The following is a 16,573-nucleotide window of genomic DNA, read 5'->3' as shown; positions in this document are numbered from 1 at the left end:
ACGAATGCATTGCATTCTATTTCCTCCTTTAATTCTGTTAGTATTTGTTTCACATACATCAGTGTTCCTGTATTGGGAATATCTATTTATAATGGTTATATCCTCTTGTTGGACTGACCCCTTTATCATCATGTAATGTCCTTCTTTATCTCATTACTTTCTTTGTTTTGAAGTCTATTTTGTCTGATATAAGTACTGCAACACCTACTTTTTTCTCCCTATTGTTTGCATGAAATATCTTTTCCATCCCTTCACTTTTAGTCTGTGTATGTTTTTGGGTTTGAAGTGAGTCTCTTGTAAGCAGCATAAAGATGGGTCTTGCTTTTTTATCCATTCTATTACTGTGTGTCTTTTGATTGGTGCGTTCAGTCCATTTACATTTAGGGTGATTATTGAAAGATATGTACTTATTGCCATTGCAGGCTTTAGATTCGTGGTTACTAAACATTCAAGGGTAGCTTCTTTACTATCTAACTGTCTAACTTAACTCGCTTATTAAGCTATTATAAACACAGTGTGATGATTCTTTATTTCTCTCCCTTCTTATTCCTCCTTGTCCATTCTTTGTATGTTAGGTCTTTTATTCTGTGCTCTTTTGTGTTTCCTTTGACTGCTTTTGTGAATAGTTGATTTTATTTTTTGCCTTTAGTTAGTGTTTGCATGGTCTGTTTCCTTTGGTGTGATTTTATTTTCTCTGGTGACATCTATTTAGCCTTAGGAGTGCTTACATCTAGAGCAATCCCATTAAAATATCCTGTAGATGTGGTTTGTGGGAGGCAAATTCCCTCAACGTTTGCTTGTCTGGGAATTGCTTAATCCCTCCTTCATATTTAAATGGTAATCATGCTGGATGCAGTATTCTTGGTTTAATGTCCTTCTGTTTCATTGCATTAAATATATCATGCCATTCTCTTCTGGCCTGTAAGGTTTCTGTTGAGAAGTCTGATGATAGCCTGGTGGGTTTTATTTTGTGGATGATCTTTTTTCTCTCTCTGGCTGCCTTTAATACTCTGTCCTTGTCTTTGATCTTTGTTTGCCATTTTAATTATTATATGTCTTGGTGTTGTCCTCCTTGGGTCCCTTGTGTTGGGAGATCTGTGGGCTTCCATGGCCTGAGAGACTATTTCCTCCCCCAGTTTGGGGAAGTTTTCAGCAATTATTTCTTCAAAGACACTTTCTATCCCTTTTTCTCTCTCTTCTTCTGGTACCCCTATAATGCAAATATTATTTTTGGATTGGTCACACAGTTCTCTTAATATTCTTTCATTCCTGGAGATCCTTTTATCTCTCTGCCTCAGCTTCCCTGTATTCCTGTTCTCTGATTTCTATTTCATTAACAGTCTCTTGCACCTCATCCAGTCTGCTCTTAAGTCCTTCCAGAGATTGTTTCATTTCCATAATCTCCCTCCTGACTTGATCCCTTAGCTCTTGCATATTTCTCTTCAGGTCCATCAGCATGGTTATAATCTTTATTTTGAATTCTTTTTCAGGAAGATTGGTTATATCTATCTCTTCAAACCCTCTTTCAGGTATTGTCTGAGTGATTCTGGACTGGACCAAATTCTTCTGCCTTTTCATGGCGATAGAGGTAGTTGTAGGCAGGTGGTGCATGTGTCAGCTGGGAGAACAAAGTCTCTTCCTGCTGGCTGGTTGCTTTGCCCTTCTCCGCTGCCTGTGTCGGTTACCTGCACACCAGGAGCTGCCTCCAGGTTATTCCCCTGAGGTGGCGTGGGTGGGACAGCCCTCGGGGTAGCCCAGATTCCTGTGGGGGGAGTCGCAGGCAGACCAGGTGTGTTCTCCTTCAAGAACGGCACACCTTGCCCTGGCTTCCTCTGTCTGTTCTAGGCAACTGCGCACCCGTGACAGCCTCTGTGTCTGGCCCCGGTGGTCACGCTTTTGGAGGTGACTCGGGGTGGTTGCTATTGGCAGGGCCACTGTCCGGCTCCTCGGCCGCTGTGGCGGGGCAGCACCGTCCAGGGGGAGTGAATGGCAGGCTGTTTATCGCCGTGAGGGGCTTCAGAGCTGCATTGCCACTGAGGGAGTTAAGGCACCTGACGTTCCCCGGTTTCCCAACCTGCTGGGCTGAGTGTGCTGGGACAATTCCATCCAGCTGTTGAGCCCCTGTCCCTTGAAGACTTTCAAAAAGCACTCACTTTACTTTTGTCCCAGGGGAGCTGGCTGTGGGGACCTGCTCGAAGATTTTACTTTCCCATTTCTCTAAGATCCAGCACACCAAGCAATGTGTGTCTGTGCTCCCGGTGCAGATTACTAGGGCTGGTTATTTAGCAGTCCTGTGCTAACACTCCCTCCCCACTCCAACTCCTTTCCTCCTGCCAGTGAGCTCAGGTTTGGGGAGTGCTCAGGTTCCACCGGGCCGTGGCTTTGTATCATACCCCCTTCGTGAGATGTTGAGTTCTCACAGATGTGATGTAGCCTGGCTGTTGTACTGTATCCTCTGGTCTCTCTGTTAGGCGTAGTTGTATTTGTTGTATTTTCAAAAATATATATGGTTTTGGGAGGAGATTTCCACTGCCCTACTCACGCTGCCATCTTGGTTCCTCCCCCTCGTAACTTTGACTTTGAAGTTGTCTTTAAGAAGAAAATTGCTTTGGCCTGAAAAATGGTCTTACATAAAGGAAAACATTAATTAAAAAATTAAATTATAAACTGCTTTTTTTCTATAAATGACTTGAGGAGTATAGAAACAGGTGTGTGAATATGATGGGGATAAGACCTATGCATCCTGTGAAAAGGTCCTCCTCTGTTTATACAGGTGGGGCAAAATGAGGCTCTGAGCAAATGTGATTAATGAAATGATCACTTATAAGCTATAAATGGCATAAATATTTGATGTAAGAGACAGAGAAAAGAAAACATAGTGAGATTCAGTTTCTGGTTGTTCTGTCCAAAAATACTTTTCCTACCATTTTTTGATCCCAATTCTTCAGGAGTGCTCCCTTTCACACCCCATGAACTGAAGGAGTTGGCAGGGGTGACCCTAGAGGAAAGAAGAGCATCAGAAATGATGGGGAGTGAGAGAAGAGAGGAGGGGTCTGAGGAAACAGGAGTGTGTTCTTGGGCTGGTTAAGTATAACCTGGGCTACTGTTTTCCAGGCAGAAATTTGGATTACTTACGGCAGTTTAAAAACCAGCAACCCTTTTGTCCACAAGACTCAGTTTGATGTTGCCTGTCTCACGGGAGTTACTTAACAGTCTTGACTGCAGGAGGCCGAGCTGCTAAGTGCACAGGCTGGGCCTGAACCTGCCAGTGCTTTTCTGACCTCTCATTTGGCACAGACTTTCAAAGAGTACCCACTTTACCTATTCTCTTACTCTGTGCTCTGAGCTCTCTCTCTTTCTCTCTCTCTCTAAGTACTTGTGGCAAAACAAACTGGAATTAATCTTGGGAAGACTAGAGGAAAAAGAGGAAGGAGTTCCTATATCTGGGATAATCCAAACACTTAGGACCTCCTCTGAGGGAAGGGAAGGTTCTGTCCTGACATTGTGAGGGCTCTGTCCTAGGTCTTAGAGAGAGGAATGGCACTGTTTCTGGGGATGGGACTGGACCCTACACCTTAGAGCTTTGAAAGCAGAAGCTAAATGGTGCTTGAGCCAGCCATTGGCAGCCACCCCTAGACCTCAGCCCTCGACCTCCATCTTGCACCTGATGGAGTATTCTTGGCTGCCCTCTGTCACTCACCTGCTATGCCCTCATTCATGTGCTATATCATCAGGATCTCCATTAGAATACCAGTCCTGTCTACTGGGCCCTTCTGCACTTAGCTCACAGGAAGGAGTTCCCATTCTACAGAGGAAGAATGTGAGGCTCTAGGAAGTTGCATGGTTTACCCAAAGCCATGCAGTGCACACATGGGTACCTGGTAGGAGCTCAGGCCTGCTTACCCCAGTGGCCCACCATGCCCACCACACCTGTCTCTCTGCTCTGAAAAAGCTGATTCCTCCTTCCGTGGTGGGAACAGGGGTCTTTGTGGCATTTGTAGTGAATCATCACCTGCCCAGTGGGTCAAGGTTAAAGACTCCGTGTGGAAGCCCAGATCTTAGCTCCAAATGGTCCACCTAGAGTCACTACAGGAAGGCGTACACTGCAGGGTCCCACCTCCACACCCAGGTGAGGGAAAGTTGGGTGATGGAGATGTGGTGTGGACAGCGGCCTGAGACAGAGCCCAGAGGCAGAACTGAGAGGGAAAGCCAGGCAGAGTGACCATTAGGTGTGAAGACCAGCCAGAGGCAGGATCTCGGTGGGAAAGATGGAGGAGATCCAGGAGTGGGGCATCTGGGCACAGAGTGGAGCACAGAGGGCACTGAGGCTGCTTGGAGCCTAACCTGTGCGTCACCGTCTTGTTTGCAGTTGTCATGGACCAGCGCCCCATCAACTACTGCACTTCCGGCCTCCATGACTGTGACATACCGCAGCGGGCCCAGTGTATCTACATGGGAGGGACCTCCTACAACTGCGCCTGTTTGCCAGGCTTCTCTGGGGATGGCCGAGCCTGCCAAGGTGCGTGGCTGCTCTGATTTTTTTCTCCACAGAACCTGAAAAAGTTCCTGTGATGGTACTTACTTATGCTAACTGTTAACTAGCCCCCTGATATAAGAGAATTATCCTCTCAACTCTGCTGGGTAAGTGGGCTGCATTTTGTATCTATGTAGTAGTTTGGACTGTGCATTTTCCTTTGGGGGCTTTTCTCATTGGGGGAGACACTTGGCCTCCCTCTACTATTTTGTTCTGTGTGACTTGCTCATTCTGGCTCATTCAGTTAGACACCTGCTGTCTGCTAGGAACTGAGGAGGTGGTCTTTCCAAAAAAAGGCAAACAATCCTCGCATACATGGAGCTTAAAGTCCAGCTTTTGGTTTAATAAATATATATATAGTCATTCATCTGACCTGCTCCAAACTTCTGTAAAAAACGTGAAATGCCCTTACTGAGTAAATGACTGCAAAGTCAGAGAATAAATGGCTCCCCAGAATTTTTTCAGACCTGAGATCAGTCTATTATTGTCTGGCAGGGTGCTCTTACAGATCATTTTAGGTAAGATGGCTGTGAGCACAGTACCCTGGTCCCTTGGTTAGCAAAATTACTTTACATTATACCAAGAATTTTTTCTGAGAAGTCCAAGCTTTCCTAAAATAGATTATAATTTCGGAGATACTTACTCTTCATTACTGAACACATGAATTATGTCTTGTCTCTGAGGTTTTTTTGTCAAGCAGTTATTAACCTGTTTCCAAACTGAGACATTTATGAAGCTCTCATTTATGAGACAGAACATTTTATAATGCAAAAGAATCTTTTCTTTTTCTCATTCACATGCTTGATTTTTCATGGAAACATCATCAAAGAAACACTTGTAAATGCACTAGATAGATGTTGGGGAGTTAGTGTTTTGGTAGTTAATGTTTAGTGAATTCTAAGCTGTCTCTCTTCTCAGATCAGAAACAAGATCCCATAGAGTTGAGCTAGTGGCCTAAATTATTGTGCAAACTATGAATTCCAGAAGAAATCTCATTGTCCGTGGGCTGGGTGCTTGTTTTGCAGATGTGGATGAATGCCAGCCAAGCCGATGTCACCCCGATGCCTTTTGCTACAACACTCCAGGCTCCTTCACATGCCAATGCAAGCCTGGTTATCAGGGAGATGGCTTCCGTTGCATGCCTGGAGGTAAGGTGTTAGGGATAGTAGGTGTTGGTAGGGCCATTGCCATAGCTGTGAATACTGAGTACATGGCCCTGGGAGAGAAGGTGAGTGGGGACATGGGAAGCCCCATGGAGAGCCCTAAAGGTTATTGAAGTGGGAGGTCAGAGCATGGCTGCAGCTTAGAGCCATGCAGGTTGTGCACTGCACAACCCCAGGGAGTGCCACACACAGAACATGACTGTACTGGCACCTGGAGTTTGGGCATCCTTATAACTTGAGCAAGCAGAGCAGGGTAAGAACTGGTCTGTATTAGCCATGCTTCTCCAGAAAACCAGGACTAATAGAGAGAGTGTGTTGTGTGTGCATGTGTGTGGTAGAGAAAGGTGTGTATAAATACATATATTTGCATATAGAAAGATTTATCATAAGGAATTTGTTCACACAATTTTAGAGGTTGGCAAGTCCAAAGAACTGCAGTCAGCAAGCTGGAGACCTAGAGGAGCCTGAGGTGTAGTTCTGGTTTGACCTGGCTGACTTGAAACCCAGGAGGAGCCAGTGTTTCCTTTTGTGTCTGAAGGCAGGAGAAAGCTGATATCCCGATTCACAGGTCATCAGGAAGGAAGGATTTTCTCTTACTCAGGGAAGTGTCAACCATTTTGTTCTATTCTGTTCCTCCACTGATTGGATGAGAGTCCTATATTAGGGAGGGCCATCTGATTTACTCATTTTAGGAAGTTAAAGGTTACTATCATCTAAAATATCCTCATAGACATACCCAAAGTAATGTTTGACCAAATACCTGGGCACCCTTGGCCCAGTCAAGGTGACACATAAAATTAACCATCACAGACAGCTTCCTAAGAGTCATGGGGAATAGAGCTGGGAGGGGTAGTAGTGGTGGTGAAGGACCACCAGTTGGGAGAAGATACGGTCTTATCTTAGGTACTTATCCTACCTGGACTGTGCAGCTTCTAAGGATGCCTGCTGACTTGAGACTTGAGTGGCATCTTGTTAGCTCATGAAGATAATTATAGACCTAGGTCATACCTTGAATGAATCTGGGAATGTAGAAGGCACTAGCAAATGCTGTTGAATGAACAAGTATAATTGGCACTGTTTATGTAGTGCCTGTGTATGAGCCAGGTGCTTTACCTGTGCTATTTCATGTAATGTTCAGACTCATCTTTTTAAAGTAAGTACTATTACCATCTCCATTTCCACAGAGGATGCTAAAACTTGAAAAGATAAAGGCACAGTTGAAGGCTCACAGGTAGTAGGTGCTAGAACTGAGACTCAAACCCAGGTCTGTCTGCCAGATGGACTCCAACCTGGATTCAGTTCTCCAGACCACATGATACCATCAGGCGCTTATGAGCCTAGACTTAGCCAATGATGTCATTATTTATTTTTTATTACTGCTGCTATTGTTGGCCAGATAGACTTATGCCATTACGTTTCAGTAAGAGGTAAGTGGAATTTCACCACTTTTTAAAGCAATTAATAGCTATTTCAGTGTTTGTTCCCATCAGTACTCTGTGAGTGCCTTGAGGACAGGGTGAATATGCATTTTATTTTCACATCTCCACTATCCAGGGGAGTATGTGGCCCATAGTGGGGCTCCCAGATGTTTATAATTGTTGAAGAAATAAATGAATGTACTAGCTTCCACTCCTACCAGCAGTATAGAAATGTATTTATTGAACCACATTCTCAGCAGGACCGAATATAATGTTTAGGATAGTTGCCCATCTAAAAGAAGAAAAATACCAGGTTAAAGTTTAAATTTTATATATAATACTATATGTGTCTGGTCTAAGTTGTTTTCTTCTGCTTATAACAAGGGTCAGCAAACTATGACTCACAGGTCAAGTCTGATCCACCTCCTGTTTTTGTAAATGAAGTTTTATTGGAACACAGCCACACTCATTAGTTTATGTATAGTCTATGGATGCTTTCATTTTACAAAGGCAGAGTTAGTAGTTGTGGCAGAGTCTATAAGGCCTGCAAAGCCTAAAATATTTACTTCCTGACCTTTGACAGAAAAAGTTTGCCAAACCCCTAGCCTGGATGAACCTAGGCAGTGCCAACCTTTTGTTCTTGAGATTATGGTAAACACTGCAGTGTTGCCCGAAGATTCTGATAGGCAGGTTACAAAGAGAAGAGGTCATAATAATTTGAGTCAGGACATTCCAGAAGCTATTAAAAATTACTAACATTCATTATTTCCTTAGGCTTGCTTCACATCTCCAGTTCAAAAAGAAGCAGATATTTCATTTTTTTGTTGTATTTAACCTGATGTCTTGCATCCTCTTTAATGTTCTGTTAAAGAAACAAAAAAATTCAGGCCTATAGGCTAGGATATGGAGATGGGACAAGGATAAAGCCAATGAGGGCTATTTGTTAGGGTTGTTTATGTATTTAGTCCTCATCCCTTAAGAAATTCAACATCTAGTTATACACTTGAAAGAGGATGTGCACTTGAAATATTTACGACTGTTCATTGAGTATCATTTGTAACAAAAAATCTAAATGACTCTTACCAGGAGGAATGAACATATGAGTTCTGGTATAACTCCTATAATAAAATAATATATAGCCATTAAGATGAGTGAGCTAGAGCTCATGAACACATCTCAAAGCAAAAAAAGTTTCAAGGATGTATGTAGTATGATCCCATTTATATAAACCTAACCTTGTATGAAAATAAACCTACAATTGTATACCCACATATAAGAAAGCTATAAAATGCACACATGGGATGAGAAACAACAACTGGAGGATCAAGTTTGCCTCTATGGTGGGAGGAAGGGACATTTTTTTCTAAATTTTGTATGGTTAAAATATTTTATGAAATATTAACAGAAAGGAAAATACATGTAGTGTCATCCAATTCCTGTTGCTAAACATGATGAAGTGCAAGGATCAGACAGTCAGCACTTACTTGGTACCTAGCATACACAGAAGGCATGAGTTTAAAAAATACAACTAAACTGGCTTTGAGGGTGAGTCAGTTAACGTCATGGCTTCTGATGACAATGCCATCAGCCAACTGGTGACAGGCAAAACAGAAGAAATTGGTTGGCTCCTATTGTCCCCCAGCACTGTCCACACAAGCCATGTATGGATTATGAAATAAATTAAGTGGATCACTATTATCATTTTCATTTAAATGGAGTGGAATGAAATAGAAAAATTAGTCAAGAAAATACTACAATGTGTAGAGTGTAAGCAGTAGGAGTAAGTATTATTTCATGAAATGATACTTACGTACATGCTTTTGTATGTGTGGGTGAGTGTGTGTACGGGTGTGTGTATGCATTTAGTTGTTGAGCAAAATGTGTTTCTGTGGGTCATGGTCTGAAAGTTGGAAAGCCACCATAATAATTATCTATTGGGGTAAGAAATTATCCCCAAAGTTAGCATCTTACAGCAATTTACTTTTTTTTTTTTTAGATAATTATTTTTTATTGAAGGGTAGTTGACACACAGTATTACATTAGTTTAAGGTGTACAACACAGTGATTCAACATTTATATACATGATAATTCTAGGTACCAGCTATCAACATACCAAGTTGTTACAATATTTTGACTATATTCCTTATGCTATACATTACATCCCGGTTACTTATTTTACAATTGGAAGTATGTACTTTTTTTTTTTTTGAGGGCATCTCTCATATTTATTGATCAAATGGTTGTTAACAACAATAAAATTCTGTATACGGGAGTCAATGCTCAATGCACAATCACCAATCCACCCCAAGCCTAATTTTCGTCAGTCTCCAATCTTCTGAAGCATAACGAACAAGTTCTTACATGGAGAACAAATTCTTACATAGTGAATAAGTTACATGGTGAACAGTACAAGGGGAGTCATCACAGAAACTTTCGGTTTTGCTCATGCATTATGAACTATAAACAGTCAGTTCAAATATGAATACTCATTTGATTTTTATACTTGATTTATATGCGGATACCACATTTCTCTTTATTATTATTATTTTTAATAAAATGCTGAAGTGGTAGGTAGATACAAGATAAAGGTAGAAAACATAGTTTAGTGTTGTAAGAGAGCAAATGTAGATGATCAGGTGTGTGCCTGTAGACTATGTGTTAATCCAAGCTAGACAAGGGCAATAAAACATCCACGTATGCAGAAGGTTTCTCTCAGAACAGGGGGGGTGAGGTTCTAAGCCTCACCTCTGTTGATCCCCAATTTCTCACCTGATGGCCCCCCTACGACTGTGCCTGTCTTAGGTTGTTCCTCCCTTGACGAATCTTACCCATCTCTGGCTAACCAGTCATCTTCCGGGGCCATACAGGGAAATGTAAAGTTGGTAAGTGAGAGAGAAGCCTTATTGTTTGAAAAGGTTAGCTTTTTACTTCTTTGCAGATAGATGCCCTGTGGCTTCTATGCCCAGCATTTGTCTTGAGGTATCTTTACCACTTGGAAGAATTATGATACTCGGTAAATTTGATATGAGGCACGAATCCTATTTAAGGGTTGTAATTAGGAAGGAAGAAGAAACGCTATAGAAGTAGCAGGCGGCAGAGAACATGGGAAGATTGATTATTTCTTTGACGTATCTTCTTGTAGAGTAACTTCAGCATGTATAGGTTTTAAACTACTAATTAAATTGCGCACACACATTAACATAGTAGGAATACGGTTACATAACCAAAGCAGACCTACAATTAACAGCCGTCTCCAGTGAAACCAATAAAACCAGTTAGGCACCTTAGGCATTTGTGAAAACTTATCTATGATATGGTGGATATTGTCCAACTGAACTTGAACAGTCTGAGAGAAATCAGGCAAATTAAAACAACCCATTCCTGGGGACTGTTCACATCCCATATGTTCTTTTAACAGTAAATAGTCTGTAGATGTAAGATTTTGGAGCGCTACAATTTGCACTTCTCCTAATTCTTGGTTGAGTTCCAACAGTATAGATCCAGTCAAATTTGTTTTCTTTACTATATGCACAGGCCAGCTTAGATATCTCCTTCTTCATTCCCATGGCAAGTCCAGGAAATGGGTGGGATGAGTGAATCTACAGCTGTAGCAGTGCGTGGATCTTTGTTGGGGTTTTCTGATGATCTGGCATGAGTCTTCCAGAGAGTGCTGATGTTGGAAGTTCTTTTTCATATCGTATCTTAGTTGATTTTCGGGGTAGCCAAATTAGGCTTTGATCCTCTGTATAAACACAAACAGGCCCTTTGCCTACACTTTTATATGCCCTTTATACCCTTGTGTAGAACTCATTGGAGGTCACCACACAAGAACTGCCTTTTTTTTTTTTTGTTATCATTAATCTACACTTACATGATGAATATTATGTTTACTAGGCTCTCCCCTATACCAGGTCCCCCCTATAAACCCCTTTACAGTCACTGTCCAACAGCATAGCAAAATGTTGTAGAATCACTACTTGCCTTCTCTGTGTTGTACATCCCTCCCTTTTCTCCCAGCCCCCCATGCATGCTAATCGTAATACCCCCCTTCTTCTTCCCCCCCCTTATCCCTCCCTACCCACCCATCCTCCCCAGTCCCTTTCCTTTTGGTACCTGTTAGTCCATTCTTGAGTTCTGTGATTCTGCTGCTGTTTTGTTCCTTCAGTTTTTCCTTTGTAGTTATAGTCCACAGATGAGTGAAATCATTTGGTATTTCTCTTTCTCCGCTTGGCTTGTTTCACTGAGCATAATACCCTCCAGCTCCATCCATGTTGCTGCAAATGGTAGGATTTGCCCTTTTCTTATGGCTGAGTAGTATTCCATTGTGTATATGTACCACATCTTCTTTATCCATTCATCTATCGATGGACATTTAGGTTGCTTCCAATTCTTGGCTATTGTAAATAGTGCTGCGATAAACATAGGGGTGCATTGGTCTTTCTCAAACTTGATTGCTGCATTCTTAAGGTAAATTCCTAGGAATGCAATTCCTGGGTCAAATGGTAAGTCTGTTTTGAGCATTTTGATGTACCTCCATACTGCTTTCCATAATGGTTGAACTAATTTACATTACCACCAGCAGTGTAGGAGGGTTCCCCTTTCTCCACAGCCTCGCCAACATTTGTTGTTGTTTGTCTTTTGGATGGCAGCCATCCTTACTGGTGTGAGGTGTTACCTCATTGTAGTTTTAATTTGCATTTCTCTGAGAATTAGTGATGTGGAGCACCTTTTCATGTGTCTGTTGGCCATCTGTATTTCTCTTTTGGAGAACTGTCTGTTCAGTTCCTCTGCCCATATTTTAATTGGGTTATTTGTTTTTTTGTTTGTTGAGGCGTGTGAGCTCTTTACATATTCTGGACGTCAAGCCTTTATCGGATGTGTCATTTTCAAATATATTCTCCCATACTATAGGGTTCCTTTTTGTTCTATTGATGGTGTCTTTTGCTATACAGAAGGTTTTCAGCTTAATATAGTCCCACTTGTTCATTTTTGCTGTTATTTTCCTTGCCCGGGGAGATATGTTCAAGAAGAGGTCACTCATGTTTATGTCTAAGAGGTTTTTGCCTATGTTTTCTTCCAAGAGATTAATGGTTTCATGACTTACATTCAGGTCTTTGATCCGTTTTGAGTTTACTTTTGTATATGGGGTTAGACAATGGTCCAGTTTCATTCTCCTACATGTAGCTGTCCAGTTTTGCCAGCTCCATCTGTTGAAGAGACTGTCATTTCGCCATTGTATGTCCATGGCTCCTTTATCAAATATTAATTGACCAAATATGTCTCGGTTAATGTCTGGATTCTCTAGTCTGTTCCATTGGTCTGTGGCTCTGTTCTTGTGCCAGTACCAAATTGTCTTGATTACTATGGCTTTATAGTAGAGCTTGAAGTTGGGGAGTGAGATCCCCCCTACTTTATTCTTCTTTCTCAGGATTGCTTTGGCTATTCGGGGTCTTTGGTGTTTCCATATGAATTTTTGAATTATTTGTTCCAGTTCATTGAAGAATGTTGCTGGTAGTTTCATAGGGATTGCATCAAATCTGTATATTGCTTTGGGCAGGATGGCCATTTTGACGATATTAATTCTTCCTAGCCACGAGCATGGGATGAGTTTCCCTCTGTTAGTGTCCCCTTTAATTTCTCTTAAGAGTGACTTGTAGTTTTCAGAGTATAAGTCTTTCACTTCTTTGGTTAGGTTTATTCCTAGGTATTTTATTTTTTTTGATGCAATTGTGAATGGAGTTGTTTTCCTGATTTCTCTTTCTGTTGGTTCATTGTTAGTGTATAGGAAAGCCATAGATTTCTGTGTGCTGATTTTCTATCCTGCAACTTTGCTGTATTCCGATATCAGTTCTAGTAGTTCTGGGGTGGAGTCTTTAGGGTTTTTTATGTACAGTATCATGTCATCTTCAAATAGTGACAGTTTAACTTCTTCTTTACCAATCTGGATTCCTTGTATTTCTTTGTTTTGTCTGATTGCCATGGCTAGGACCTCCAGTACTATGTTAAATAACAGTGGAGAGAGTGGGCATCCCTGTCTACTTCCCGATCTCAGAGGAAATGCTTTCAGCTTCTCGCTGTTCAATATAATGTTGGCTGTGGGTTTATCATAGATGGCCTTTATTATGTTGATGTACTTGCCCTCTATTCCCATTTTGATGAGAGTTTTTATCATGAATGGATGTTGAACTTTGTCAAATGCTTTCTCAGCATCTATGGAGATGATCATGTGGTTTTTGTCTTTCTTTTTTTGATGTGGTGTATGATGTTGATGGACTTTTGAATGTGGTACCATCCTTGCATCCCTGGGATGAATCCCACTTGGTCATGGTGTATGATCCTTTTGATGTATTTTTGAATTCGCTTTGCTATTATTTTGTTGAGTATTTTTGCATCTACATTCATCAGGGTTATTGGTCTGTAGTTTTCTTTTTTGGTGGGGTCTTTGCCTGGTTTTGGTATTAGGTTGATGTTAGCTTCATAGAATGAGTTTGGGAGTATCCCCTTCTCCTCTATTTTTTGGAAAACTTTAAGGAGAATGGGTATTATGTCTTCCCTGTGTGTCTGATAAAATTACGAGGTAAATCCATCTGGCCCGGGGGTTTTGTTCTTTGGTAGTTTTTTGATTACCGCTTCAATTTCGTTGCTGGTAATTGGTCTGTTTAGATTTTCTGTTTCTTTCTGGGTCAGTCTTGGAAGGTTGTATTTTTCTAGGAAGTTGTCCATTTCTCCTAGGTTTCCCAGCTTGGTAGCATATAGGTTTTCATAGTATTCTCTAATAATTCTTTGTATTTCTGTGGGGTCCATCGTGATTTTTCCTTTCTTGTTTCTGATACTGTTGATTTGTGTTGACTCTCTTTTCCTCTTAATAAGTCTGGCTAGAGGCTTATCTATTTTGTTTATTTTCTCGAAGAACCAGCTCTTGGTTTCATTGATTTTTGCTATTGTTTTATTCTTCTCAATTTTATTTATTTCTCCTCTGATCTTTATTATGTCCCTCCTTCTGTTGACCTTAGGCCTCATTTGTTCTTCTTTTTCCAATTTCGATAATTGTGACATTAGACCATTCATTTGGAATTGTTCTTCCTTTTTTAAATATGCTTGGATTGCTATATACTTTCCTCTTAAGACTGCTTTTGCTGTGTCCCACAGAAGTTGGGGCTTAGTGTTGTTGTCATTTGTTTCCATATATTGCTGGATCTCCATTTTGATTGGGTCATTGATCCATTGATTATTTAGGAGCGTGTTGTTAAGCCTCCATGTGTTTGTGAGCCTCTTTGCTTTCTTTGTACAGTTTATTTCTAGTTTTATGCCTTTGTGGTCTGAAAATTTGGTTGGTAGGATTTCAATCTTTTGGAATTTACTGAGGCTCTTTTTGTGGCCTAGTATGTGGTCTATTCTGGAGAGTGTTCCATTTGCACTTGAGAAGAATGTGTATCCTGTTGCTTTTGGATGTAGAGTTCTGTAGATGTCTATTAGGTCCATCTGCTCTACTGCATTTTGTCTGTGCTTCCGTGTCCTTACTTATTTTCTGCCTGGTGGATCTATCCCTTGGGGTGAGTGGTGTTTTGAAGTCTCCTAGAATGAATGCATTGCATTCTATTTCCCCCTTTAGTTCTGTTAGTATTTGTTTCACATATGCTGGTGCTCCTGTGTTGGGTGCATATATATTTAGAATGGTTATATCCTCTTGTTGGACTGAGCCCTTTATCATTGTGTAGTATCCTTCTTTATCTCTTGTTACTTTCTTTGTTTTGAAGTCTATTTTTTCTGATATTAGTACTGCAACCCCTGCTTTCTTCTCACTGTTGTTTGCCTGAAATATGTTTTTCCATCCCTTGACTTTTAGTCTGTGCATGTCTTTGGGTTTGAGGTGAGTTTCTTGTAAGCAGCATATAGATGGGTCTTGCTTTTTTATCCATTCTATTACTCTGTGTCTTTTGATTGGTGCATTCAGTCCATTAACGTTTAGGGTGACTATTGAGAGATATGTACTTTTTGCCATTGCAGGCTTTAAATTCGAGGTTACCAAATGTTCAAGGTTAGCCTCTTTAGTATCTTACTGCCTAACTTAGCTCGCTTATTGAGCTGTTATATACACTGTCTGGAGATTATTTTCTTCTCTCCCTTCTTATTCCTCCTCCTCGATTCTTCATATGTTGGGTGTTTTGTTCTGTGCTCTTCCTAGGAGTACTCCCATCTAGAGCAGTCCCTGTAAGATGTTCTGTAGAGGTGGTTTGTGGGAAGCAAATTCCCTCAGCTTTTGTTTGTCTGGGAATTGTTTAATCCCACCATCATATTTAAATGATAGTCTTGCTGGATACAGTATCCTTGGTTCAAGGCCCTTCTGTTTCATTGCATTAAATATATCATGCCATTCTCTTCTGGCCTGTAGGGTTTCTGTTGAGAAGTCTGACATTAGCCTGATGGGTTTTCCTTTATAGGTGACCTTTTTCTCTCTAGCTGCTTTTAAAACTCTTTCCTTGTCCTTGATCTTTGCCATTTTAATTATTATGTGTCTTGGTGTTGTCCTCCTTGGATCCTTTCTGTTGGGGGTTCTGTGTATTTCCGTGGTCTGTTCGATTATTTCCTCCCCCAGTTTGGGGAAGTTTTCAGCAATTATTCCAAGATACTTTCCATCCCTTTTTCATCTCTCTTCTTCTTCTGGTACCCCTATAATACGGATATTGTTCCTTTTGGATTGGTCACATAGTTTTCTTAATGTTGTTTCATTCCTGTAGATCCTTTTATCTCTCTCTATGTCAGCTTCTGTGCGTTCCTGTTCTCTGGTTTCAGTTCCATCAATGGCCTCTTGCATCCTATCCATTCTGCTTATAAACCCTTCCAGAGTTTGTTTTATTTTTGTAATCTCCTTTCTGGCATCTGTGATCTCCCTCCGAACTTCATCCCATATCTCTTGCGTATTTCTCTGCATCTCTGTCAGCATGTTTATGATTTTTATTTTGAATTCTTTGTCAGGAAGACTGGTTAGGTCTGTGTCCTTCTCTGGTGTTGTCTCTGTGATCTTTGTCTGCCTGTTGGTTTGCCTTTTCATGGTGATAGGAATAGTTTGCAGAGCTGGGACGAGTGACGGCCGGAAGAACTTCCCTTCTTGTTGGTTTGTGGCCCTCTTCTCCTGGGAGAACAGCGACCTCTAGTGGCTTGTGCTGCGCAGCTGCGTGCAGACAGGGCTTCTGCTTCCTGCCCTGCTGCTATGGAGTTAATCTCCGCTGTTGCTGTGGGCGTGGCCTGGCTCCAGCTGCTGCTCCAAAGTGGTGGAGTCGGGTTGGAGGGGAGTGGCCAGGAGGCTATTTATCTCCGTAAGTGGCCTTCCTGCTCCCTGCAGCCCAGGGGTTAGGGTGCCCAGAGATCCCCGGATTCCCTACCTCTGAATTAAGTGTCCCGCCCTGCCCCTTTAAGACTTCCAAAAAGCACCCGCCAAAACAAAACGACCACAAAAA

General features: G+C 41.5%; 1 protein-coding gene across 1 annotated transcript in view; it reads left to right on the top strand.

Moving 5' to 3' along the window:
• Positions 1-16,573, top strand: part of NID1 (nidogen 1) — a 97,213-nt gene that overhangs the window by 51,483 nt on the left and 29,157 nt on the right. Inside the window, exons 11-12 of the mRNA XM_036919310.2 lie at positions 4,370-4,519; positions 5,560-5,682. Of these exons, the coding sequence (XP_036775205.2) occupies positions 4,370-4,519; positions 5,560-5,682 (273 nt within the window). The remainder of the gene's footprint in view (positions 1-4,369; positions 4,520-5,559; positions 5,683-16,573) is intronic.

The sequence above is a fragment of the Manis pentadactyla genome, chromosome 8, assembly GCF_030020395.1.
Source record: "Manis pentadactyla isolate mManPen7 chromosome 8, mManPen7.hap1, whole genome shotgun sequence".
Taxonomy (NCBI): domain Eukaryota; kingdom Metazoa; phylum Chordata; class Mammalia; order Pholidota; family Manidae; genus Manis; species Manis pentadactyla.
The sequence above is the reverse complement of the archived record's forward strand: the minus strand, read 5'-3'. Positions and strand labels throughout refer to the sequence as shown.